The sequence below is a fragment of the Aotus nancymaae genome, unplaced genomic scaffold (assembly GCF_030222135.1).
Source record: "Aotus nancymaae isolate 86718 unplaced genomic scaffold, 86718_ANA_hifiasm-v0.15.2.pri h1tg000012l, whole genome shotgun sequence".
In the NCBI taxonomy this organism is placed as follows: domain Eukaryota; kingdom Metazoa; phylum Chordata; class Mammalia; order Primates; family Aotidae; genus Aotus; species Aotus nancymaae.
The window spans coordinates 21,520,925-21,535,933 of NW_026988423.1; the positions used below are offsets into that span (position 1 = coordinate 21,520,925).

General features: G+C 39.9%; 1 protein-coding gene across 12 annotated transcripts in view; it reads right to left on the reverse strand.

Annotated features, from left to right (window-relative positions):
- The window catches only part of SIK3 (SIK family kinase 3), a 249,269-nt gene that overhangs the window by 72,826 nt on the left and 161,434 nt on the right, over nucleotides 1–15,009 (reverse strand). For 11 of the 12 annotated variants that reach the window (XM_021671167.2, XM_021671161.2, XM_021671163.2 and 8 more), the window contains one exon: nucleotides 8,634–8,795. In XM_021671167.2, coding sequence (XP_021526842.2) covers nucleotides 8,634–8,795 — 162 coding nt within the window. Of the gene's footprint in view, nucleotides 1–281; nucleotides 1,652–8,633; nucleotides 8,796–15,009 lie in introns of those variants that run through there. The other variant, XM_064375449.1, reaches the window with a different exon arrangement.

Here is a 15,009-nt window from a genome sequence, read left to right on the forward strand (position 1 = left end):
CCCAGAACATCAACTATTTTTGTGGGTTAAACAATAATATTAATATTTTTAAAATATAGATATGACATGAAGTAGAATACAAATTTGTGAAGTTCTAGTCTCAGGAATAGGATTCCAGAGAGGTATAGTTCAAATTTTATTTCCCCAAGGGTCAACATGCAGGAAGGTTACTTAGCAGCTTCCTGGTAATGGTCATATGCCATTTCAGGGCGAGAACACGGGTTTAGCTGGTAAAATTCCTAGACTCTATTATGACCTGAATTCAGGACAAACACAAAGGCCTCTCTGATCTCAATTTATTGGACATGTCAACCTGGGAGGTACAATGAATGACAGCCTTAAAAAAGGGCATTAGAATTATGAAATAAAATTTGGATTGCTATAACTCGTATTAAATAACTACTCCCTGTGATCAGTCAGACACAGTCAGTCATCGCACTGTGGAAGGGTACTCAAGAATCCAAGGTTTCCAACCTTTCTTTTCTATATGATAGTATCTCAGTATATTCATACTAAGGGTAAAATGTCACTTGAGTTAGGAAATGTTTTAATTTTTCACTAATGAAAAAAAATAGTCTAGCTCTCACTGCATTAAGGTCAAAATTTTCCATAGTACCTTAAATCCATGCTCTGAAAATTCTTTCCAAAGATTGGCTTTTCTATAGTCGCATTTCTGATCTTTGCTGTCTACTGATTGCCAACTAAAACAATAACACAGGAGTGGAAACTATCTCATGGAGACCATTCTGGGAGTCGACATTTAAAGAGAAAAGTTTCCAACTTCCTTAGGTTTAAAAAAAAATGTCTCCACAAGTTTCAAAACATTCTCATAACATCTGAGTATTTGAAAGAACTTTTCTTCAGGGAGTAAGCCAGCTACATCCCAGTTTTTTCTTAGGCAGTCTATTTTAAATAGAGACACCTTGCTACTTAATCTTTAGGGACAAGGACATTAAAATTACTCTCAAATAGCAATACATCAACCATTTTTAAAACACCATATTTTTTGACAGCTTAATATAATCCATCAGTAAGAAAATTTCATTTTTTTAATTCTAAACCTATATTTGACTAGAAATTCCCTCTTCCTGGCCAAGATATATGATTGGTTATCTGGTCCTAGAAATTCTCGCTTGCTTTCTCTCTTGAATTCGTTGCTGTTTTTTTCCTTTCCATGTCTACTGCCACCATAACCTTCATGCGGGATTTTACCATTTCACAGCCTTTAACTGGCCTTCCTGTTGCCAGGAGTCTCTTCCCTTCCCTCAGCTTCTAGCTTTCTGTCTTCTCCATACTGAGTTGGATTAATTAAGCCTTATACTGAAATTATTTTAATCTAGTCTAAACATCTGCCTCGCCTGCCTTCTAGGGGAGACTCCGCTACTTTAGCCTACCCTTCCACTGAGCTGCTCGCCTTTTTCTTTCAAATAGATCTTGCACATTCTATTGCTGCCCATACTGCTCCAATTCAGTGCCCACTGGAACCTAAATGAAATCCCGCATCCTAACCGCATGCAACTGGCCTTTGCCATCTCTTGCACCCCAATTTCTTCCACTCCCTGTTTTATTATCTCCAGTCTCCTGGACTTTCTTCTACACCTTTCTTCCATGTTGAATTCATCTCTCTTGGGCCTTTGCATTGTTCTTCTTTCTGCATGGAAGGTTTTGAAGATCCTGGTTAAAAGCAGTACCTCTCACACAAATCATTCTGCCACATTACTAGAGTTTATCTTTGTCACAGCCCTATGAGAGCTTATTTGTGCTTACTGTCTACTTCTCCCCATTAGAATGTTAGTTCCAAGGGGCTACTTTATTGGCTGCTGTACCCCCGTACCTAGATCAGTGTCTGCAACTGACAGGCGCCTTATTAACACTTCCTGGAATTCTCTGCTCAACACCTGATCACCCAATCACATGAAATGGACGCATCTCAAATGACATGCCCTCAATAGAATATTTCTGTTCTCATCAGTACTGCCTGAACTTCAGTTCCACAAAACTGGGGAGCATCTGCTACAGAACAGGCATGTACAAGCCCAGTGGGAGTGTGACAATAAACAGGATGTGCTTACAGTCCTTGTGGAACTAGTGCAATCTTACAAACTAAAGTAGCTCTGTCATCCTCCGAACTCGTATGCTAATTAGACTGTATAATTAATGTGATAATGAGTCATGACGTGCCTCATAACATTGCTTCTATAGTATCCAACTATAATTTGGTGGCTGATAAGGATGCTACCATCCAGTGATGCTGGCTCCATGCTGTGAGAGCTGTGCTGTGCCTCCCCAGTCCTTCACCTGCTCCTCTGCAGATCCTTACACATCTCAGGCAAGAAAAGTTAAAAGTCAGAATCCAAGAATCCTATTCTTTTCCTGGCATTGGGATTCTCTATACCTTGATTGTGTGCTCTTTATAAGAAATTCAGAGGTTTTGGAGAGTTAAATGTGCCAGAAAATGAAGAGGTTTTTAATGTTTTTTAATAAGCTGTATTTGCATGCCAAATAATAAAATTAAGTGATATATGTAAAAATGCTTTGTGAACTACATTATATATCTGCAAAGCATAATTTTGGTGTTCTAACTTTTCAAAGATCTAGATGCTTGCTGCCCAAATAGCCTCAATTCTCTGGGGCTGGAGTCATGTTTCACACTTTTTTCTCTTCTGTGCCATTATGGAAGGAGACTTCGTTAACAGATAAGATTCCAGATTACCTCCACAAATTCTTAGTTCTAGACTTGGTAACGGCCAATAGAAATAAAATTCTTTTTTTTTCTTTTGTCTTCTTAATAAAAAAGAGATGGAATCTTACTATGTTGCCCCAGGTCTCAAACTCCTGGCCTCAAGTGATCTTCCCACTTTGGCTTCCCAAAGTGCTGAGATTACAGTCATGAGTCACCTCTCCTTGTCATAAAATTCTATATTCTGAAAATGATCGAGGCTTCTTCTGTATTACTAATGATAGAAACATCTTTTTAAAATTCTACACAAGACAGGTTTGCTACTGCCATTAAGAACACAGATTTGTTGTTAATAATTCTAAAACCAGAAAGAAAACAGAGTTATTCGCTTGGGCTTTATTCTCTCCAGAAATAGAACAAGAACAAAAATTCATAAATAAGAATTAAGCACAAAAATCATAAACAATGGAATAATGGTTGAATCCTTCTTTTTTTCAGTAGAGAAGGCATCACTATGAGGCTAGACTCAAACTCCTGAGTCCAAGTGAGACTCCTCGATCTCAAGTAGCTGGGACTACAGATGCAGGCCACCATCTGCTGAATCTTATAATATTTATAACTGAAGATATAACTTATACTATAATTATAACTTATAATACCTATAACTAATATCTATCCAGGGAACACATATTCTCTTGAAGAGAACTAGTATGGACAGTTGTGATAGCTAGACTTTTACAGTATTTGAAATACCAAATGGAGGCCAGGCATGGTGGCTCATGACTGTAAGCCTAACACTTTGGGAGGCTGAGGAGGGAGGAATGGTTGAGGCCAAGAGTTTGAGACTAGCCTTGGCAATACAGTGACACTCCATCTCTACAAAAATTTTTTAAAATTAGCCAGGTATAGTGGGACATGCCTGTAGTCCCAGCTACTTGGGAGGCTGAGGTAGGAGGATCACTTGAGCCCAGGAGGTTGAGGTTGCAGTGAGCCATGGTTATGCCACTGCATTCCAGCCTAGGCAAGAGAAGGTGACCCAGTCTCTTAAAAAACAGAGGGGAAAGGGCAGGCACGGTGGCTCACACCTATAATCCTAGAATTTTGGGAGGCCAAGGCAGGAGGATTGCTTGAGGCCAGGAGTTTGAGACCAGCCTAGGCAACATAGTGAGATTCTGTCTCTACAAAACAAACAAACAAATAAATGGTATCAAATGTAAATCGCCACATTAATTAATACAAAAGTAAAAATAAATTAATGTAAACAAAAATATTCACAGACCAATTTATTCATCTTCTACATTGAATTGGATGCGTATTTTCATTAAAACCACTTAGGCAAACAATGGCATAAAGAAAACATGAATCTTTGACACTTTCTAATCTGAATTTTATTAGTTCCAAGTTATTTTGCTACCGCAGCATATATGATTATTTTAAAGATGGGCTGCTTAAGACTAACTTCTTTTTTTTTTTTTTTGAGATGGAGTCTCACTCTCTGGCACAGGCTGGAGTGCAATGGCACAATCTCGGCTCACTGCAACCTCCACCTCCCAGGTTCAAGTGGTTCTTCCACCTCAGCCTCCCAAGTAGCTGGGATTACAAGCATCCACCATCATGCCCAGCTACTTTTTGTACTTTTGTAGAGACAGGGTTTCACCATGTTGGCAAGGCTGGTTTTGAACTCCTGACCTCAGGGGATCTGCCCGAGTTGGCCTTCCAAAGTGCTGGGATTACAGGCGTGAGCCACTGTGCCCAGCCAAGACTAACTTCTTAAGATAAAACCAAAAAAATATTTTTCTCTCTTACATGTTTCTTTCATATATAGTAGTTTCTTCTTAATGAGATTTAAAATATGTTATCAAAATGGAAGCCACTGAAAAGATCAAAAATCTGAAAGTTACTTTTGGCTTTTAGAATTAAAGTTGATTTCGTTACCTATCTGACCTTATCCTGTCAAAAACATCCAACCTTCCTCTCCAAAATTAGTCATGCTCTAGTTGGCTGTAACTAGAAGCATTTCTCCCACTAGTCCATTAAGTTCAAAAAAGAACTGGCAGGTGAGAATGAGGATTCAATTTAATTTATGTGCAAGAAAGGAGGTTCAGGCAATGACTGAGAAACTGAGTAATGATGGCAGGTAAGAGAAAGAATGCATAAGCAAAGCTAATGTTAGGTATTGTAGCAGGCCACAAAACTAGAGGTGCTCTTAAATAATAAAAGTGTACATTTTGGGTTAATGAACTTAAAAATCTTGCCGAAGTATATGTGTTAACACAGAGAGAGCCCAAGGCTGGCTGCCAGCACCCCAGGAGTCTGTAATTATGTATCAGCAGGTAGACACTCTCACTGTGACCCCTTGAATTTGTTTTAACTATTAACTAAGAAAAGCCTTTAAAAATCTTTACCCAAATATGTCAGTAGAGTTTCCAATTTCAATGATCAATAATCTCTGTTTTTACTCTGAGTTTCTCAATGTAAAAACTAAAGGATATAGAAATTTCCTTAACAGCCTATGCTGCATTCCATTAACGGCATTTCCTTAATGGCCTATGGTGCGGTGGCTCACACCTGATCCCAGCACTTTGGGAGGCCGAGGTGGGTGGATAATGAGGTGAAAAGTTGAAGACCAGCCTGGCAAACATAGTGAAACCCCGTCTCTACTAAAAGTACAAAAAATTAGCCGGGAGTGGTGGCAGGTGCCTGTAATCCCAGCTACTCAGGAGGCTGAGGCAGAAGAATCCCTTGAACCTGGAAGGCGGAGGTTGCAATGAGTGGAGATTGAGCCACTGCACTCCAGGCTGGACAACAGTGCAAGGCTCCATCTCAAAAAAAAAAAGAAAGTAATTTCCTTAACTAAATCAAAATGATCCTAAATTCAAAATCAAGAACCAAGGGAGCATTAAGAAAATTGTTAACCTTGTGTCAGCAGAGGGAGAATAAAACTAGACAATATAAAGAGGGCCTTCTTTTAACTCACTACCCTAATCAATAATCAAAGAGCCTTACAATGGTATCTGTGTCACGCTGAATAATGGCCCCCCAAATACATCTATATCCCAATCCCCCATACTTGTGAGTGTGCTACCATACATGGTAAAAAGGATTGTATTAACATGATTAAATTAAGGATCTTAAAATGGGGAGATAGATGAGGCTGGGCGCAGTGGCTCATGCCTGTAATCCCAAGCACATTGGGAGGCCAAGGTGGGAGGATTGCTTGAGGCCAGGAGTTTGAGACCAGTGTGAGCAACATGGTATAACCCTGTTTCTACTAAAAATACAAAAATTAGCTGGGCATAGTAGTGCACACCTGTAGTCTCAGAACTTAGGAGGCTGAGGTTGCAATGAGCCGAGATCATGCCACTGCCCTCCTGCCTGGGCGACAGAATGAGATCCTGTCTCAAAAACAAAAACAAGCCGGGCGTGGTGGCTCATGCCTATAATCCCAGCACTTTGGGAGGCCGAGGCAGGTGGATCACGAGGTCAAGAGATCGAGACCATCCTGGTCAATATGGTGAAACCCCGTCTCTACTAAAAATACAAAAAATTAGCTGGGCATGGTGGCACAAGCCTGTAATCCCAGCTACTCAGGAGGCTGAGGCAGGAGAATTGCCTGAACCCAGGATGCGGAGGTTGCGGTGAGCCGAGATCGTGCCATTGCACTCCAGCCTGGGTAACAAGAGCAAAACTCCGTCTCAAAAAAAAAAAAAAAAAAAAACAAAAATGGTGGGGGTGGGCAAGAGATGAACCTGGATTATCTGAGACAATCCAATGTAATCACAGGGTCCTTGCAAGAAGGAAGCAGGAGGGTCAGAATTAGGGATAGGAGATATGACGATGGAAGTCATAGATTGGAGTGACGGAAGGAAGGGGCTGAGTCAAAGAATGCAGGTGACCTCCAGAAGCTGAAAAAGGCAAGGACACATTTTCCCTTCAGAGCCTCCAGGAGGAACAGCCCCTGCTGCTGTCTTCATTTTCACCCTATGAAACTCAGCTTGGACTTCTGACCTCCAGAACTACAGGCTAACAATTTCAAATCACTAAGTTTGTGGTAATTTGTTATAGTAATAATAAGACATTAATCAATATTTTATTACAGTTGTGAAGTTTAGTAGGTATTATTACTATTAATTTAATTGAAGCTACAACAAATAATTACAAAAGAAGGATTGAAATTGCCCGGCCTTTCCATGGACACACCTCTGTAGGAACTACTAGCATCTAGAGAGCTTTGGGGAAAATAAAAGACATGAGGACAAAGGAAAAACATGATTTTATGTAAGATAAAGAAAGCCTTTAATTCCTGTGTACCCTGTAATAAGCTAGTGCAGGACTCAAAGAACTCATAAATGATGCAAAACTTCTAAACAAAAGTGTAGCCATCAGCTTCAGATAAGTAAAAAGCTAGATGAAGCTCTAGGATATGAAAGTGAAGGGGCTTATCTACACAAAAGCAACTGTCAGAAGAATCATGACCCTGGAAAGGTACCCTTAGGTAACTTTGACCTATAATAAAAATCTGAACTCTCAAATCCCACCTCTACTAAGGAAGAAAATCCTAGAACTGCTTTATACCTGGCATTTTCAAGACAATGACATTCTAGCTCTATTTCAATTTTCTATACGAGATGGCCTTCCTTTAATCTGGGAGACAGGGGATACACAATGCAATACCGGAAAGTGTCAGCAAACATAAATGGCTTACTTTCATATTTACAGTTTCTATATATATTTCAGTCACTTACTTCTATCAGTAAATGGTGAGTTTGTATTCATTAGGCAAAATGCTGACAGTTTACTAAAATTAACCATGAGCAGACTGAGGCAGTGAAAAGTGCTTTTTAGGCACTATCAGATAAGCAGAATAGTAGAATTTGAGAAGACAAAAAGCTGGACTGCCTATAAGCCACTATAAGATCTATTTTTCCTAAATTACCACAAAATTACAGCCTTTAGAATAAGTATGCTCTGGGCTGGGCGCGGTGGCTCACACCTGTAAATCCCAGCACTTTGGGAGGCTGAGGTGGGTGGATAGCGAGGTCAGGAGATCAAGACCATTCTGGCCTACATGGTGAAACCTTGTCTCTACTAAAAATATAAAAATTAGCCAGGTGTAGTGGCATATGCCCATAATCCCAGCTACTCGGGAGGCTGAGGCAGGAGAATACGTTGAACCAGGGAGTCGGAGGTTGCAGTGAGCCGAGATTGTACCACTGTACCCCAGCCTGGCAACAGAGTGAGACACTGTCTCAAAAAAAAAAAAAAGAAAAAGAAAAAAGTATTCTCTGTGTCAACAGTGACATAAATACATAAATCAACCTTCTCAAGTGAAGGTGAGAGGAGGGTATACAATTTTAGCAGTTTTCCTTTCTATTTTATTATTTTATTTCTTATTATTTAAAAAAGGACCTGTTAACCAAAGTAATAGTATTTTAAACATTACCCTTTCCTTTCTTTCTCCCCAGCCTAGTTCCAGCTGATACCACATTAAAAATAAATGGGCCGGGTGCGGTGGCTCACGCCTGTAATCCGAGCACTTTGGGAGGCCAAGGCAGGTGGATCACTTGAGGACAGGAGTTTGAGACCAGCCTGGCCAACATGGCGAAGCCCCATCTCTACTAAAAATATAAAAATTAGCCAGGTGTAGTGATACGCACCTGTAATCCCAGCTACTTGGGAGGCTGAGGCAGGAGAATCACTTGAACCCAGGAGATGGAGGTTGCAGTGAGTTGAGACTGTACCACTGCACTCCAGCCTGAGTGACAAGACTCAGTCTTGGGGAAAAAAAAAATACTTTTAAAGTTTATCAATTTTCAGGCTAGTTTTGTAAATCTTAAATTTACTTTCACAATAGTTCTTTCTTGAAGAGATGGAAATAGATAATCCCTCGCTTTAAGAGCTCTAAAGGAAAAGCTCCTTTGTCTCTATCTTGCAACCTCAGTACAGTTCTCACCTGCTATTTTGATATTCAGATTGGCATCCAGAAGTAAATTTTCAGCTTTTAAATCACGATGAACAATGTTCCGACAGTGACAAAAATAGACAGCTGTGACGATCTGTTTGAATTTCCGACGTGCCTCCTTTTCTGCCATTCTACCATGGGCCACCAGGTGGTCTGTGTTGAAGAAGAATACAGTCAGTTTTCATTCTGGACACTTGTGTAATTTCAAAAGGTAGACTTTTAAGGAAGGCTACAAGGGGCCCTCTCAAATGAATGAGTTAAAGAAGCAAAATGAACAAAGAGAGAACACCACATTAATAGTCCTGGTTTGCATCTATAAAAATTTACTAGTAATAAATATCTAAACTATTTTAAGTATCAATCTCGTTACACAAAAGCATGCATAAGAACACACTTGTACTTCATTTGGAAAAGAGAGTTCTAAGGATTATAAGGTGTTTTTCAAGGATCATAGAACTAAATACCTTTCTTTTCATATCCCCACTGCAGAAGATTACAGACATGAGCAAACACACACATGAAGGTAAGCATCAGAAATATTTCCTGTGTTAAAGGGGAGATAAAAAAGCAAGGCCCCAATATTCAATCATTTAAGGAAAGAGTGGACAGAAATTAGTCACTGCTAAGGGGCTGGATAGAGCACTCTGTTTAGGTTACTATCTCTTCTGCTTTCTCAAAGTTCTTCCATTTGACATAAAAACACACTCAGTCACTGTTCTCTGGAGCGCATAGTGATATACTTACATCTTTATATCTGCATTTATGGGGCTTACCAAATGGTTCTTAAAGAATGTTAATTTTTGCAGATAGCATCAATCAAAAACCAAGTGAAGTTTCTAACAACTTAAATAAAATCATTTCATTGGCCATGTTGTTAACTAAGGTATATCAAAAGAATTTACATGTTATAAAATCTATAATACTATAAAGCAGGCTATCTTCAATATTCAAAAATGATTTGATGGATTAGTAGGTTCTTTAAGAACTTTCCAATAATGGCAGTAGGTTTAGACCAAACCAACGACATACATATCTGTGACTCAGTTCTTTATCAAACCAACAACACAGACAGGTCATGACAGCTAAAGGGATTAGAAATGTCAGCTATGATACAGTGGTTCTGTTAGAAATGGCTAATAGTCTCATGAGCACTGTCATTTAATTAACTGATCTAACTGGGAAAAGGACTTATTTGCCATCATAAGCATTCTGAGATGGTAGGAAAGTGAAAAATGAGGGAATATAGATAAATATACTGTTGTTTATTTATCAACAGTACTTTTGGTATGAATACACAATTGTTTGGTAACATCTCACTCACAGGACCAGTCAGGTGTATCTTTCCTTCACCACAAAGAGGAATTTCAGGGTAGCACATATTTACTAGCAATAACTGCCAAGACTGCGCACTTGTGGCAGAAATGGCAGGGGAGCAGGTTGAAGAAGAGGAGCTAGATACCGACCCATCTACAGAGCAGACTGTAAAATAATTCAAACTGCATTCCGACCACAGGGAATGTAACATTCTGGAATGCAAATACTATAGTCGCTTTAAGAACATGTCTTGTGTGTAGATAATGTAAATCATTAAGAAAGATCCTCAAAGGAATTATTGTGATTTTTGTTCACAATACAAGGCTTTTGAAGCATTTCCCTCAAAAAAACCAAGTCATTGTTATAGGCAAGATTACCAATTTAATAGAAAAAAGGAATAAAATAAGAAGTCTTCCACTTAGCAGTTAAAAGGACTAGAATCAAGCTTTCCCTGGGAGGTCAGAGGTGGGGATAAGTAAGCTCCCACTTAGGTGTGTTTAGGCTTCTGGTGAGGTCTGCTATGAATTTTAAACAACAGGAAGTCCCAACTAGGGAGAGTAAGTTAACAGAAGCTGTGAAAGAACTGGCCATCCATCAGAGGTAGAAGCTGTGAAAGAACTGGCCATCCATCAGAGGTAGAACGCTATGTTTTAAGAGGCCATTTTCTAACAGTACCTGCTCCTCTGACCCCCTATTTCTCTTAACTCAAGGCCTAATTATTCTAATTATATGTTTTAGTTGCTAAACCTTGTCTAATTAAAGAGCTTTGAAGGACAGCTATTCTTGAGAAACATAAAAATAACTCTTATGAAGGTTTACCATCAGAAGCTCATTTGGCCAAGCTACCCATTAATTAAAATGCCCAAGAGACATTCGTCTGGCAGTAAATACTAATTACCAGAACACATCAAAGCGCTTCTTAAATGCTGCAGAATGATTAATTTTATGATTTCCAAAATAAGTGATTTTCTTTTATTATGAAACTCTTTATAAATTTCTAAGTACCTTGTTTTCCTAAAATGATTGGAAATTTCTCAAAACTGTTATACAGGCCAGAAGCTGGTGGAATGCAGCCTAGTTCTGTTTTATCTCTACAATGACACATCGGTTGTCCCCGGACAAATCATTTAGCCTGCCAAAACCCCACCTCTTGATCTGCTAAACAGAAGTAAACTCTGTTGCATGCTATACCCAAAGACAGAATAGAATATTTGGGAATAAACATGTACTCTGATTATCGTATGTCAGCTGGGCACAGTGGCTCATGCCTGTAATCCTAGCACTTCGGGAGGCCAAGGTGGGTGCATCACAAGGTCAGGAGATCAAGACCATCCTGGCTAACACACTGAAACCCTGTCTTTACTAAAAATACAAAAAATTAGCTGGGCATGGTGGTTGGCGCCTGTAATCACCTCAGGAGGCTGAGGCAGGAGAATTGCTTGAGCCTGGGAGGCAGAGGTTGCAGTGAACTGAGATACAGCCATTGCACTCAGCCTGGGCAACAGAGCGAGACTCCATCTCAAAAAAAAAGAGTATCATATGTTAAAACTTTCGCTTTCAAAGATGTTGCAAAAGACATTTTTTAAAAGGTCCACTCAATACTATATAGGGAATATTTAAACATCTAGTTAATAAGAGCACACAGCGCTTCAGAATTCTGCCGAGCTTAAAGGTGATTTTCTATACACTGACTGTCACTGTTAATGGTTCTGGTTAAAAGATATCTGTAATAGTGCACCAGGTAATACAGCTTAAACTATAATACTTTCCCCAAAGTTACCTTCAGTACCCCTATAGTTATAGATACAGAGAAGATAAATCACTTTTTTTCTGAACTCTAAATATGCTTATTGAACACCACTTTTTTTTTTTTTTTCCCCAAAAAAGTGTTCGCATGAGATATTTGCTCCTAGCCATTGTGTTTGGCATCCAAGTTTTCTTCTTCTTCTCTTTCGGAGCACTGTGCTCTTCACATACAAGCCCCTTTTGGTGGCTCAACCTCATTCACACTTCAGCCTCTGCTCTGATTTTTGCCCATCTTATCCCCCAACCCCTACTCCCATTGGTTTGCTTTCACTGTAAACCTGTGAGGTCTAGTGGGTGTGCCAGGAAGCCAGCAGCCTGCAGCGGTTTTCAGTCCCTGCTGAAAATCGCCTTTCAGCTGCTTGCTGACAAATGGCTGCTTTATATTCGTATATGCTCTAGAGGCAGGCAGCAAACTTTCTTCAAGTTCAAATGTGATATTTAACTTTCGATGAAGAAATCCAGAGCTGTAGCCCGGCCTGGACTTAACACATAGTCACAGCATTTTAACAAATACTGCAGTACTTTCAGAAGGCAAATGAAACCAAATGGCTCCTGAATCCACTCGATATGCAAAGTAAAATATATGTTGAACCTTGTCAGGATAAACTCCAATTGCAAGGAACTCTAGAGTTGTTCTGCTTCTTCCAGGCAATTCAGTGAGCTAACTCTCCTAAATTCTGAGCCACGAATACTTATCCTCATCCCAATCATCCACACTGCAGCCATAACCCCAGCGAGATTCTTGTCCCCTCCCCATCCGACCAATCTAAGCAAACCTCAGTTAGATACCTGCTGTGTAAAGTCAAGTCCATCACACTAAGCTTTTTTCACCATCAATCAACTACTTATCTATTTAGTTGCCGTTATAGGTCTGGGACAAATTTAAAGTTTTCTTTGACTAGAACTTTACTCCAAGGATGTACAGACAGCGATAAGGTGATTCTCCATTAAAAGGAAAAAAATGGTTCTCCTGGTTTCAAGTGCTTGTCAAAAGTAAAAAGAATTTAAGTTTTCTTTCTCACTTTCCAATGACCATAACTTGGCACTGGTCTTCTTTATTTTTGGTCTGCCTTTCCTTGCAAAATGAAAAGAAGTGAGTAATACTAAGAGATTTCCATATCCCACAAACAGTAATATTGCTAGAAGTATAGGAAATCAATTCTGATGTTTCTAAAGTATTAGAGCACCAGCACATAAGTTTGTTTCAGAATTCACTGTTTGTAATTTTGTCCCAATCTTACTCAGAAAGAAAATATCTTGTGGTACATTTAGGTTCTAACGTTTCAAAGAGCAAAAATACACAGAAGCCAGTCTTAGCTTCCCTAGGCCAGCTTCAATGGAGTGTCAGAGGTATGCCACTAATGGGATAGTGGTGGGGAGCCAACATTTCTTAAAATAAGTCACTTTTCCACTCTAAACAGACAGTGCCTCCATTTGTCTGCTAAGTCTACGACTCACAGCTGATGCAAAACACGAGCTGAAAATGAACATACCCTGAGAGCAGAACAAGCAATAGGCAGAAACCTCACATTTCAGTGACGAATGAACCCAGCCTAGAAAGGGGAAAAGGCAGTATGCGGCTCATCTTAGGTGACCACCTGAAAAACTTCTGCCAGTTCCAAACTAACCACAGCTAGCAATTCTTTGCTTTACCACTCAGTTCTATCATTTCTTCTTCCTACACCCATGGAAACGACTTCCTGTTTATCAAACAAACCCTTCTTTCCAAAAAAGCAGGGCGAGGCCAAGATAACTCAGCTCCTCTAAGCAGGTTAATAGGAGTGCACTCACTTTAATATCCTATTGTCCTCTAACTCCCAGGCGCGGGCTGCCACTCGCCAGAGGAAGAGGGTTAGTCATTTTGTCTTCCTTGCCAGGAATCCAACTACCTCTTACTGGGCTTCTTGCCTTGTTGCTGCTTCTTGTCACTCTCTCTTTTCTTCTCTCTTCCATTGACCAGGCCAAAAACTTTTATGGCATCCTTCATTCTTCTCTTGCTCTCACACCCTGCATCCTATCCATCAGCAAATTCTATTCACTCTACATTCAAACCATATTCAGAATCCAACTATTTCTCACCCCGTCTTCGCTCCACTCTAGTGCCACCAGCCTCGTTTAACAGCAGCTATTACCTCTCTCTTAGATTTCTGCAATAACCTCCTAGGATTACTCCTCAAAAGAGCAGCCAAGGCAGTAATCCTTCTTTAAAAACCTTTTATTTTGAGATAATTACAGATTCACAGGAAGTTCCAAAGACAGAGCAGAGAGGTCCCGTGTAGCCTTCGCCCAGTTTCTTCCAATGGTTAAATCTTATATAATTATAGAACAATATCAAAACCCGGAATTTGACATGGGTACAATGTGTATGAATAGTTCTATGTCACTTTATCGCATGTGCAGATTTGTGGAACAACCATTGCAATTACTACAATAGCAAATACAACTATTCAGACTTAGTCATTACTGAGTATTCTCAGATATGTACATGCCTTTTACCCTGCTTAACCTTTTGTGTCAAAAAAAGATACAAAAATATTTCACCACCACAAAGAACTCCCTTGTACTACCGCTATATGGCCACGTTTGTTCCTCTATGCCCCACCATACCTAACTCCTAGAAATCACTCATCTCTTTTCCATTTATGTAATTTCATCATTTTGAGAATACTATATAAATGGAATCATACAGTCAAAAGCCTTTTGAGATTGGTTTTTTAATTTTCTTGTTTTCATTTGTTTGCTTTTTGAGACAGAGTCTTGCTCTGTCTTTCAGGATGGATTGCAGCAGCACGATCATGGCTCGCTACAGCCTTGACCTCCTCCCACCTCAGCCTCCCAAGCAGCTAGAACTACAAGCATCCACCACCATGCCTAACTAATGATTTAGAGACGGGGTTTCACCAAGTTGACCAAGGAGGTCAATTTCCTGCCTCAGCCTTCCAAAGTGTTGGGATTACAGGCACAAGCCACCATACCTGGCCTGGTTTTTTAGTCACCATAATATCCTTAAGAGCCATCCAAGTTGATGTGTCTATTAACCATTTCCTCCTTTTTTTTTTTTGAGATGCAGTCTCACTCTGTCATTCAGGCTGGAGTGCAGTGGCACAGTCTTGGCTCACTGCAACCTCTGCCTCCCAGGTTAAAGCGATTCTTCTGCCTCAGCCTCCCAAGTAGCTGGGACTACAGGCATGTACCACCACGCCCGGCTAGTTTTTGTATTTTTAGTAGAGACAGGGTTTCACCATAT